Consider the following 12,869-nt stretch of genomic DNA (forward strand, 5'->3'; position numbering starts at 1 on the left):
CCCTACATCTCTGAACTATGCTTCCCGGAAAACACTGGTCTGAGGCAGTCAACGCTTAGATCAGCAACATCAGCAGCTGTAGGCAGACTGATAGAACCTATGCGCAAGCCAAATACTAAGTTTGGTGATCGCGCTTTCGGAGTATCTGGGCCGAAGGCTTGGAATAAACTCCCTCCGGAACTAAGATCCATAACAAGTCCAACAGAATTCAGGTCTAAATTAAAAACTTACCTTTTTAAGCTGTCGTATCCTTAAATTAAATATACCAATCCCAAGAGAAAGTCCAGTTATATTCAATTTTTCAATTAAGTCCTAAATCCTGTATCTAAATTTCGCCAATAAACAATTAGATAATGTTAATTAAGTGTTAATCTCAAGTGACCTATCAGGTAAGTATTGAACTGTATATTTTCTCCATAAATAGTTAAGTAATAACATAGACCACTGTACAAATGTATTATCAGTTTGTACAGCGCCCTTGAGGTGTTTTTGCACAAAAACGGCACACAACAAGTCATCCAAGTATTATTATTATTATGATTATTAAAGTAAAATATCTTCCGATCATTCCCAAAATAACTTTAGTTGCCCCAATATCCAATAAAATAATAAAATAAATCGTAATTATAAGTATTTATATTTACAAATATTTTTAAAATAAATTTTCAGGACTTCTTAAATAGACTCGCTAATAACACTGCCCCCGACATGTGTTTTACTGGCACTGGTATAATATTTCGGAGGCGTCAAACTTTCAAACCAAAAACACATTTTGAATTGCATAGCCGCATTATACTTCTGTTTCCTTCTTTCGGAGAAAAAAAACGAACTAAGCGATGTGAAGTATTTTTCGTAATTTAATATTATTACAGCAATTGCTTTTAAAATTTTAATTTGTGTCGAAATTCCAGTGGATTCTAGAAAGTAGCACGGTCTTGCCATGGGTTCAGCATTCAATGGCTAAAAGTTTAGTTTTAGTGCAGACCCTCAAACCTAGTTTGTATAAAACTGAACAATAAGTACTTCCGTACAAGAACATGCACTCTTTATATAAATGGAAATGTGTCGTGGAAGATATTATTATGTCATTAAATTCGAAAAGTAGGAGAGATTAACACACCAAAATCTCTATCAGACGCCATGTTTTTCTATTTATTTGATTTTCATAAAGAAAATTGAAGCAGAATCGAAGCTCAAAATAATGACTTAACCCTTTATATACTGACGGGTCTTGAAAGTACCGCTAGTCTTAAATATATTGTTTGAGTTATCTCACAATAACGAAACACAAACATAGTAAAACGTGGGTAAATCCATATAATTGTAATAAAATCGTTGTATACCCCTTTCATTACATGTTATACATCCCTCCCCCAAATGTTGTGTAAATAAATAAACCATAGTTTAAGGAATAATTGTACCAGTCCGAAGATGGCTATAATATGTTGAAACCAGTAAGGGTAAATAATTTAATAAAAAATAAAAAAAATAAAATTGTTTGTATATATGATTACAATGGAATTCCACCACGAATTTTCAGTTTCAAAATTAGAATTATTACCTACCTACTGTATGACTGAAATCGAATTATCGAAGGAAGCAAACACTTTGTGGCTTGACATTATTACACAATTGAAAGAATATCTTTGTTTTAAACCACTTTATTAAATTTATGTACGTCGACCGGTTTCGGTTGAAAACTGTCCTGATGAAGGTTGAGTTCAACCGAAACCGGTCGACGTATATAAATTTAATAAAGTGGTTTAAAACAAAGATATTCTTTCATTTGTGTGAAATCGAATTATTCAACCATCACTTTATTACATTATCATTCGATTACTTATTTGATTTTTAGTGTTTCGGAGCATAATGGATTTACGGAGCTAATTTGACATACTATTTTTGTCAGAAATTTCATCTTGTTCGCTAGCCTAAAGATTTGCAATGGGTACTTAGGTAGGATTACCTATACATTTGTCCAGCATTCCTGCTTTCGATGCTTTGCAAAAAAAATCCTTTGAAATTTCTCACGCAGGTAACTAAGGGTTAAATGCAAAATTCTTTCTAAAGCCCACAATAAATATGAATTAAGTCTACACGAGAAATGGCACCCGAGTGTAACTAAGTCGGTCAAACGTAATGTACGAGTATTTACCCAAAGAAAGCGTGATCGCGACACCCTCGACAGAAATCATTCCTCAAACTCAAATTACTCAATCGCGAGAGTTTTGTCACGCGACCGATCTAATTTACGTTGGAATATGTCAAGGAGTTGTGTTTTCTGAAATTCAGGGCCTAATTTTCTAGCAGGATACCTCACCGCTCGCCTCCCTTACTTATGACAAGCTTACCTCCCTTACTTATGCACATGGTGCATTATTATGATACGTTGAAGGCTTAGAATAAAATTTTAACCCTGTATATTTGAACAATCCCAAGTATAAAAGGAGTATGTGACCAGTGACTGTGAGTGAGCATACAGTGAAAAAGAGGTATCTATTATTTGCACAATATGTAATTAATTCACTTTTTATTATTATCTTCATGATTGGTGACAAGCTACTTGCAGATACTAATTCGGCTAAGGGGATACTTATTCCCGTAGTAAATATATTTTTAACACTTTTGTCGCAGCTTAAAAATATGGCAATTTTGTCACTAGCGCGCTTTTTTTGGAAGAGTAATGTATAATATTCTCGTCACCGTATTGATATACAGCATTGGTGGAACTGAGGTAAGAATGCTGATTCTGGTTCAGGAGAACGGTATATTTTATTTGATGTATGACGCGAGTGAAAAGGTAGCCCTAATAAATAAGAGAAATTTGTGAAATGGAAGAGAGATAGTATAACGCAAAGGAGAGAGTGGATAAATCGAAAGAATGTATGGAACTGGCTCAAAAAATAGATGATCTTAATGAGTGAAGTGAAGTGCAAAAGCAATTACATTATAAAAACACTTTATATTAATACTAATAGTACGAAAAAGGTAACACCGCTTATTTAAAGGATGGCCATTAAAAGAAAATGTGTGTACGAATTAGGGATGGCTCTGTGCAGCTGTACCTGGAGCAGTCCGCTCCCAGTGCTGACATGCCAAGGCAACAGCCATACAGCGCCCTTGAGGTTTTCACTAGCGCCGGGCACCGAATCTCACTAAGCCTTTTCTGATCCAAAAGAAATAGCTGTATGAACGGTCCTCTAAAGTATGTTCACTGGACCTAGCTCAGTGAAACCACGCGCGTTGTCGCAATAACGTATATTCACTATATAAATTTATCTAGGCAAAAGCACATTTTAATATTTTCGAATATTCAGCATGCACAATTCTTCCAAAATAATTTAATTGTTTATTTTATATTATAGAAGCAAACAGTACGTTGGTTACAGAGATTGATATAAGTGTGTGTACGTGTCAGTGCGTGTGTGTATGAATGCGCATTGTACGATTTACAATATTATTGACATGATGCCACTTTTAAATTTGGTCAGTGAATTCGAAAAAAATTTCGATGTTAGAGTCTAGGCAAATATAAATGAAGATCACAGTAAATTGGGGACTTATATGCTGCATTTGGGTTGCAATTAAGCATGACTGTAGAGCGCTGTGTGTCATGTACTTCTCAAAGGTATGTTAAAACTAATTAGGGACGGAAGTTCAGTACAGTCGATGTTATTGTTTAAAATTCTATGTATAAATATTATATCTTATACCTTTGCTGCAAAGATTGATATGTACTTTCAAAGCTATTGATGAATTTGGTGGTAAGATATTTTATAAATTTGTTTTGAATACATTTTATGCTATCTATGTCCTACAGTTCATATTATGGATTCCAAATTGGCTAAGCATATCCCAGTGACTAATGCCAAATATAATATTACGAATGTACGTGGATTAATGAACACTTTACTTACACGTAGAACAAAACCAAGCATTTTATACGAACTGTTAACAATTGAGTGAATGCGCTTATTAAATACTAGCTCAGCCGTCAAACCCGGCGTTACTGAGAGGTGTCCTTAGGAGATAGACAAATACTACGGTAGACTTTTCTGTAGGCCTTTTTAAGATATACAATTCCGAATAACATTATTTTGATGTATCTCATAAGGTTTAGCCAGCGTTAGCAATGTAAGTGCCAGAGCACATTTTTTACGACTTGATTACAAACATCTACTTTTCTCTACTGTCTATAAATATAATACACATGTAGATATTATCTTTTTAAACCTTTTGGAAGAAATTGTCTAAATTATTGTCAAAATTTTATCAAAATACATTACATAGTTTAAAAGAATGATTTAATTAATAAAGATAAAGATAATTTTGCTATCACGATAAACTCCAAGGTTATTACATTCTGTTTGTTGTTCAGTGAATAAAAATAAATTAAAAATAATTTATACCCTTTTTCAATATTCCTAATCAAATATTAATATAAATCAAAGAAATAATTCCTGAATGGTACTCCATTACTAAGCGAAATAAATTAATTCGATTATTGAATGGCCACTGTTAGGTAAAATAATTATCAATCGTAGGAATCTATCATGAGTTCAACTTCATTATAATATGGAGGAAAATATTTTATTTAGAGCCTAAACTTCATTTTATTGGAGGGTTTTCATGTCGCGACCTTTCAACCTTATATGTAAAAATGTATAAAAATACGGAAATAAACCGGCATCTTCGACACGGGTGTTGTTACTCTTGATTGATACGTTTTATGAACCTTACAAAGATGACTCCAAAGCGGTCGTCGGGAATATTAATAAATAAATAGGACGCCTTTGGCAACCAGCTTCTATCCTTGGTTACGGGTGATCATTAAGTTTTAGAGCTTTGTGTAGCCTTTATCAAACTCTACACTTACATACGTGTATATGATATTCAGATCATTTTTAACTCTTCCATCAGCCTGTGTCATGTTTGAAAATGCTACGCATATGTTCTCTTTAATCATGATGGGATTAAATTGGGTTTTGGTGAGACCTGTAGAAATTAGAAACCACATAATCTGGAAAATCGTTCGACAGTCGAGATTTTGAAAGGAAGCGAGTTCTTCGTAGTTCATATTATACAGTTGCTAGTATAGGGTAAACTGTTGTATAGTAGATTCAGTACGTAGATTGCCCTCCCGATAGTGTAGCGCCCTTCGTGGCAGCCGGACGCGTCTTATCGCGTTCTAAGCGTCAACCGCTTCGTGTTTTTTTTAGTATTTTCAAGGGAAATGAAGCATTTCGACATTTTAAATAAACTTATCAACCATTTATTGGAACTTTATAATATGTGATTTGAGTGCAGTGCGTTAAAAGTGAATATTCGGATATTTTACTCAAAATATTCGACATTCCAAACGAACGTCGATCGGTAAATACACCCCAGATGTTTTCAACGGAATTCTCGGAAACTCTGAAGAGCCTAGCAAGTGTTAGCAAGCTAAGTCCAGGGTAATTTATTATCCTGACCGTCGCCTTTTATTGCGGACAGAATGCACTGCTTTAATAATCACCAGGGTGGACTCGCCGAACGTCTATGTGAGGTGTCAGCGCTTTATTAGCAGCAGAAACATACCTCGACAGCGGTGCTGCCAAGGTCTGGTATCTGTGAGAGGATATTCTGTCAACGCTTTATTAGCAGCAGACAAATACCTGGACGGATGACGAACCTCGTGCTGGTACTGTTGGTGGACGCGGTGGACTCTCTCGCTGCAGCAGCTCGTCCAGTTTCTTCACCACCTAGGATTCATGCTGCAGTTTGAGTCTCCATCTTCTATCTTCGTCGAACGTCACACCGGTGCTGCTTGGTTCTGGTATCTGTGAGAGGATATTCTGTCAGTTCTTTATTAGCAGCAGACATATACCTGGACGGATGACGAACCTCGTGCTGGCACTGTTGGTGGACGCGGTGAACTCTTTCGCTGCAGCAGCTGGTCCAGTTTTTACTGCAGAGTCTCCATCTTCGTGTCACCTGTTCCTGTACTTTTATTAATTAACTTAACTTGTAATGATCTGCCCTTTCTACTTCAAACTTTTTCTTCTCTTCTTTCTACGATAAATTTTCTGTAAGTCCCATAGGAAACTTTTCCATAAGGCTTTGGTTATGTATATCCGGGGTAGGAATATCCTCCCTGTGGTCTTTATAAGCCTTTCCTCCTCTCTTTATTACACACCCCTTCAAGTGTGTACATCCTAGTTTGTCCACGTGACGTACGACCTTGAACGTACTCATTTCACGTGACGGTTCAGTATAAAAAGGCTTCACCGAACGTTGTGTTGGTTTTTTGTTTCTCGGTTTAGAATCCTAGTTATGTATGTATGTGTGGTATCCCTCGGTTCTTTTGAGATAGAGTGAGTTGAATCCATTACCGCTGTGTTTTAAAACCATTTCATAAACCTTATCTTCTAAGTCGCCTGCTCCCCCAACTAGCTACGCGATTCTATCCATCGTAGGGTTATGTGAGTATAATAAAGTGTTAGATTTTATATATGTGATATACATACGATAAATTTATGGTGTTAGTTGTCGGCGCCATCCATGTATATATTTTGGGAGGGGAAGGAGAGGAAAGGAAATGAATTTTTTTTTCAAGTTAAGACTGGCTCCTCCGCTTACCAAACAAAACTGATGGATGATAATTCGAACAAGGCAATCGATATCTGCGTGTCTGGATATCACAACCGGCCGGGTCTCCCCTTGTTCCAAATCGGCAACCTTCACGCCAGAATAAAGAAAACCAGGTCTCTTCACCAATTTCAGAATTGCCCCAATCTCAAACACCTCCAGGATAAACTACTTTACTGAGTGTAGAAGGGGAAAACCATAACATCCCTTTATCACGAATCTAGTCGCGAAAATGTGACACGTAAGGTCCTAAGTTACGTGCCACCTCTAGAAAACGTTGTAACTCCCACGTCGTCGGGGATTTACATCCCTTTCTAGGTCAATACATAGGTAACACACGACGATCTTGTCGACATTTTGCCTGCTTATTAACGATAGGTTGTGTGCCTACCCATTCAGCCAATTATCATGTGAGATATATGTAAGGTCTACTCGAAATGCCAAATTTAGGATGAGGACTGTCTGTATTTTAAAATTCGGTTCTAGTAATTATTTTATGAGGTTACTAGCATCCTCGTGTATTAGGTATGGGTAACTCCTACTGAATACCTATCCTCTCAGGTAAGGTATAAACGGATAATTGGTTTGATGTTTTGCATTTAATTTAAAGAGGCTGCCTACCTCTCGAAAGATACCTGTTGAGAAAAGTTGTTCGGTTGGTAGTTTTATTTCGGAGATTACCATCTCCCTCTTTTGACTTTAGATTTGTTTTTGTGCATCCCAACTCGTAACTTAGAAAGTCAAACAATAGATGAAAAGTATTAAATTAGAAAGTCAAATAACAGAAGAAAAGTTTTCATTTTGTTCCGTCTGGTTGCATCCGATCGCTTTCAATTTGGGACGGCATACGCTAGCAAAACTTCCCCCTTTGACTGACTGTACCTGCGTCTTGTCCTATATATGAAAAGGTCGTTGACTCGTCTCTCGCTCACAGCTGATTGACAATGCGTCTAGCATATCCCTTCTTATGGGAAGATTATTTGGGTTGCAGGCGTTGCAAACTCGGTTCCTGTACCTCGGTTGTATCCTATTATAAAAAGGGTCCTCTGAAATTTAATAAATAATATAAAAAACTCACCCTGTTAGTCACCTCCAAATCCTCGTGTGAAACTTACCTGGTTACACTATATAGCTAAATCACTTTAATTTTCGACCTCCTCCCTACGCTTATAAAAGGGTAATTAAATATTCCTGTAAATAAAATTGTACCTCCCTAATCTGTTAGGATTCGAACCCACAGTTAATAATCTATTTGATTCTCTGGTTTTTCGGTCTCCGTGGATAGAATGCCATCTCGCCAAATCAATAACCTAGCCCGATTAAAACTTGCTGCCTTTATATACGGTCACTCTGTTTTAAAAACGCGATCATTATTATTATTATTTTCATGTTTTTAAGACAAGTAATTTAGTTTGAACTACACATTTAAATCAACACAACTTTATAACACAATCGCGATTGCACAACACCGGGCGCCCCTGAGGTGGGTTTTTACAAAACGGCGCCCTACAAATTATCCAATTATTATTATTGTCATTATTATTAATTGTTTTCTCACTGAGTCGAACCACTGTCACTTCACACAAGCACCGGATCAATAATCTTTCACTTTAGTTCAAAATTCCACAATACTATTAACACCATCTGGATCCACTAATTCACTGCAATTTCACACAACACTTCTCATTTGTATCGATTTCATGGAGCTGTCAATGCACTCAAGTTCCAAACCTGACTGCCCGTCCCTGCGCCCTGTCCCGTGTGAATGTGTTTACTCCAGGCCTGTCTGTCCATAATTCTCCCGTCGTTGTCTAAACAAAAATTTTTTTTGAGCACGTTCGTTTCGTTTATTTTATGTGAGTGTCCAAAACATCACAAACTTCACTTTATTTTTGTAATATTTATATTTTTTGTAATACCTGCATCAACTTTAAAGCGCCCCTGAGGTGATATCTCAGAAAAGCGGCGCTTTACAAATTGTCCAATAAATAAATAAATAATAAAATAAATCTGTCTTCAATATTTATCACTTAACCCCTCCAGCATCTTAGTATTTTATAAAAGTATTATTATCTTTTTTTCTATCATGCGAAAATACATACTTTTTTGACGTTGGAAAGAGAAATAATATTTATACTGGATGCCATTAATGAAATTCTAAAAATAGGCAAAATTAATCGTACGTATTTCGCGCCGTTATCATAAAAATCGGTTTAACTTAAAAAAATATTTTTTGTTTATTATTATATGAACGAAATAAAAGTGAAGTTACAGTTTTCTTACTAATTACACCAAAAAAATATGTGATTTCGAAATATCGAGTTCTCTCAATTTGTTAACGATTGGAGTAAAAAATTATGTAAAAATGTGGTTAGCGTTATCGACAACATTTTTCATGTTTGATACTTGAACAATAAACAAAAAAAATATAAAATAAAATAAAAAACGAGCGTTCATGGTCTAACCAAATTAATTGAACTGGCAAAATAGAACAACAGACGAGAAGGTAAAAAAAACGGTGGCTAGAATAATTATCTTCATATTAATGAAGGTAGAATCTATGAATTATGTACACATTTGAAATGTGGTCCTTTGGGAAGCCTCCCGAAGTTACTAAACCCGTCTCAAAGGTCGAGATGTATTCATGTTTGAAGCTTTTCGGTTAGCTTTATACATAATTAAATAAAAATACGTGGGTATATTTCAAAGACTTCTAAAACTACTCTCTCCAGGTTAAATCAAGTAGGTCCTTTAGGATTTTATCGTAACAGAAGACATCAAACAACGCCATTTTTCGGTAGTTTCGTGTTCAATAAAATATAATTTTTGTATCTAAATTTATCGTAATCCTAGATGACATATATGTGTGATTTAAAATATTATAATAAGTTAGCTAAACCAAATTAAACGTAATCCTGTTAAAAACAGGACCGCAGGCCTTTGACGAATGAATTGATAAGTTTCGTGTTAAACTTTTAATAAAAAAAGTTTGCATTTCGTCATTACATATTAACAGGGCAAACGCAGATGCATGAACATGTATTCGGAAAGTACTAACATTTTATTAGGAAACAGTCGGCTGTCCCGTTTTTAACAGGATTTTAATAAATCAGCAATACTAATTTTTCTCCACGCAAAAACGGATGAATTAACAGATTTCCTGATTAACTTTTAGTAAATTACGAATATATTATCAAGATATCGGAACACGAGTTCACGAAAATGAGAATATTTTCACATTTCGTCATGATAAATTATTAAGGCAAATGCACGTACGTCATAATGTGTTCGTAATTTACTAAAATTTTATCAGGAAACCTGTTAATTCATTCGTAATTCCTACAATCCCGTTTGATTTGAAGAGATTCTTAATAAATTAGCAATACTTTTTTTCTCAGGGAAGGGGTGGATTAGACCTTCTGAATAGGTCATTCCACCCTTAACATAGAAACCATCCAGAAGTGTCCAAATTTAAGCTGAAAAGATTTATAGGTTATTATTATTTTAATGTTGGACTCTGTTCAAGATTTTCTACCGCATAGAAGCTTACTCAGACTTTATAGAAAGTTTTGGCGCATTAAATTTATCCCTAGGTCATGTACAATCGATTCTTCCCATTCTGACGTTCAATAAAAAAGAATGTGTTCATATTTTTTCAGGATCAAAATTCTACAAAAGCAATGTCCCCCGATAAGGATATTACTTTAGGGGTCGGGGACGAAGCGATGCCTTGGGACGTACACAATGGCGAATTAAGGGGATTTTCCGTGTTCAGAGTAAGTACTTTTTCCTAATTTTTCTACTCTTTGTCTTTTGGTGATACTTGTATATTTTTATGCAAACATGCTTTTCGATCACGAATCACGAAGTATTCAAGCTTCAGTTCTACAAGTTACATTTAATGAGCATGTATAATATGAATATTGGAATTTAAAATACACCCGGTAGGGTAGGTAGAGTGTAGAGACGAGATCGTTAAAAAACAGCATTATTCTACCGGACGAATTAGAATGAGAGAGATAAAGTTTTTTTTGTTTTTGAAAATTCATAAAAAAGGGCAGTGTCGATTTATTATATAAAAATGTATATCTACGAAAATAAGTCACAAAAAATATGTAATGATCGTACCTAACTGAACTGAACTCGTTGGCTAATTGAATATTATATAAATTCATCAAGTAGTTATAATACAAAGGTTTTCAATTGCCTGACATTGACACTCCCTGCTTTGTTTCTGTGGGCATCGTTTTTATAATAATTAAACAATAATCTCCTTACTAATAAACGTGTTTTAAATTTTACTAAACGGTAAAACAACCATCAACTCTCCATTGTTGGTTGTTTATCAGTTGTGTAAAATATAAAACGCTTGTATTAGTAAGGCCCTAAACATTTACTAATCATTAAGTCATTTAAAAGACAACCTCGAGAAAACAAATTAACTTCACAATTCTTGTCGCTGCTCTTGCCTTCTTGCTTGTTCTCTTACGAGAAGTAGCATAAATTATATTTAATTACACTTTTTGTAACCGAATTTGAAATGTAATAACGTCGTATTCGTACGAGTATTCACGAAAACCCAAGCACTTGACTTTTTTTCTTACGTAACATTTCGTAAAATAAGCGACGATGATGGATAATTCTTGAAAGCTCGCAATAGTGCTTGGCATTGTTCACAAAGTGCGGCGGTACACAATGTGAGGTTTTTTAAACAAGCACCTCGCCATATTTATAGTCATATCATTATTTTTAATGCTATTTATTTTAATCGTCTTCTCATTCTTTTACGAAGAAAAAAAATCTAGGTAGGTAAGTTTTCCTAACAAAGGAATTAATGCTGAACAAGCGAATTCTTCTTTTAATATTTTGCATTGTCACTGGCTTTGAAGTGTTCTTTATTTCATGAAGTATTTCCACAATAATTTAGGTCTCATTTTTATGATGATTCCACGTTTCACGGCAGAGCGGTCGACTATTTGAATGAATACTATAGACTTTTATTATTCGTAAATGTAAGACTTTGTTCGGCGATTGCAATATTTACTACCGTGCGATAAATATAGAGTGTGGAGTAGAAATTTTGTATATATATATTATTAAAAAAAATGTAGAAAAAATAAGCTGCAATAATGTGGAACTGAAGCGCACTTTAAGCATCAAAATACTTTTTTCTTTCTAATTCAGGAGCCAAATATAACCTCACATCTGAATATAGGTGCTATAATTATTTCAAAATTGGGGTAGCTCAGTATTACCATGAATGCCGAAAAATGTGTTCCATCGTAATTAATTTCCACATTTTATTGTCATTGCCAGTATTTGTATCATTGCCAGTATCAGATTGAGCCTTTTTGAATTCAATAATAATATTACGAAAGGGGGCCGAGATAGAATTATCTAAGTTAAGTTTCAGAGGTTTGTGGAGTTTGAGTCCAACGTATTATGTTCAGAGTTAGGTTGAGTAACATTGTTATTACCTAATTGGCATGCATAACTCCATGTACAGTGTCTTGAAAGTTTCGGTGATTTGGATCATACTTTATCACACACCAAACGAATGTTTATTTTTTATCGTAAACTTTCATAATTTGAAACGATCTCAAATATTACGTCAGTGATTTTACAGCTATTTTCATTTCAATACAGTTTTTTATTATTCTTCGTTACTCGGAGTCATCCATTTTGTAGAAATATATCAATGTTTATTTAAACGAGTCTCAGAGGACGCGATTATATTAATTTTATTCCTTTGCTTACTTAGCCGAAAGCTTTTGTAGGCTATTACCTTCATCGTATTACTTCAAAGAGCTGATGTTTTACAATATTTTAATTGGTCATCTGCCTCGAGTGCTCAAACTACTAAAAAATATTCTTTTTGATAATTTAATAAAACATTTTCTCGTCCTTTGCTCAATACAAAATACGTATTTTATTATTTCCCTTTGAAAAACAATCAGTGGGTAAACAAAAGCATTTTCGTGTTTTTTGAGCATTTAGTATGCCTAAGTGTTGAAATAAAAACCCAAGGACGTAATTAATTTTAAGTTGTTTCTAAAAGGCTTTACACTTTATAATAACAATTAAAGATCATTTTTTTGAATATTTTTTAGAAAACTCTCCTTTTTAGGGATATGATTACTTCGCATGGCTTTAAAGGCCTCGCACTAACGATGCGGGACTTACATAATGAGGCCAATGTTCATGTTTCCAAAGTGCACTTATTCCACTCAAGGTTGTTTCTT

The 12,869-nt window shown here is 34.7% G+C and overlaps 1 protein-coding gene across 1 annotated transcript in view; it reads left to right on the top strand.

The window, feature by feature from the left end:
* Positions 1-12,869, top strand: part of LOC149423565 (fat-like cadherin-related tumor suppressor homolog) — a 223,168-nt gene that overhangs the window by 195,591 nt on the left and 14,708 nt on the right. The window contains exon 5 of the mRNA XM_089632259.1: positions 10,287-10,403. Coding sequence (XP_089488385.1) covers positions 10,287-10,403 — 117 coding nt within the window. The remainder of the gene's footprint in view (positions 1-10,286; positions 10,404-12,869) is intronic.

Source organism: Hesperophylax consimilis, chromosome 5 (assembly GCF_061612785.1).
Source record: "Hesperophylax consimilis isolate HC1 chromosome 5, BYU_Hcon_1.0, whole genome shotgun sequence".
NCBI classification, from domain to species: domain Eukaryota; kingdom Metazoa; phylum Arthropoda; class Insecta; order Trichoptera; family Limnephilidae; genus Hesperophylax; species Hesperophylax consimilis.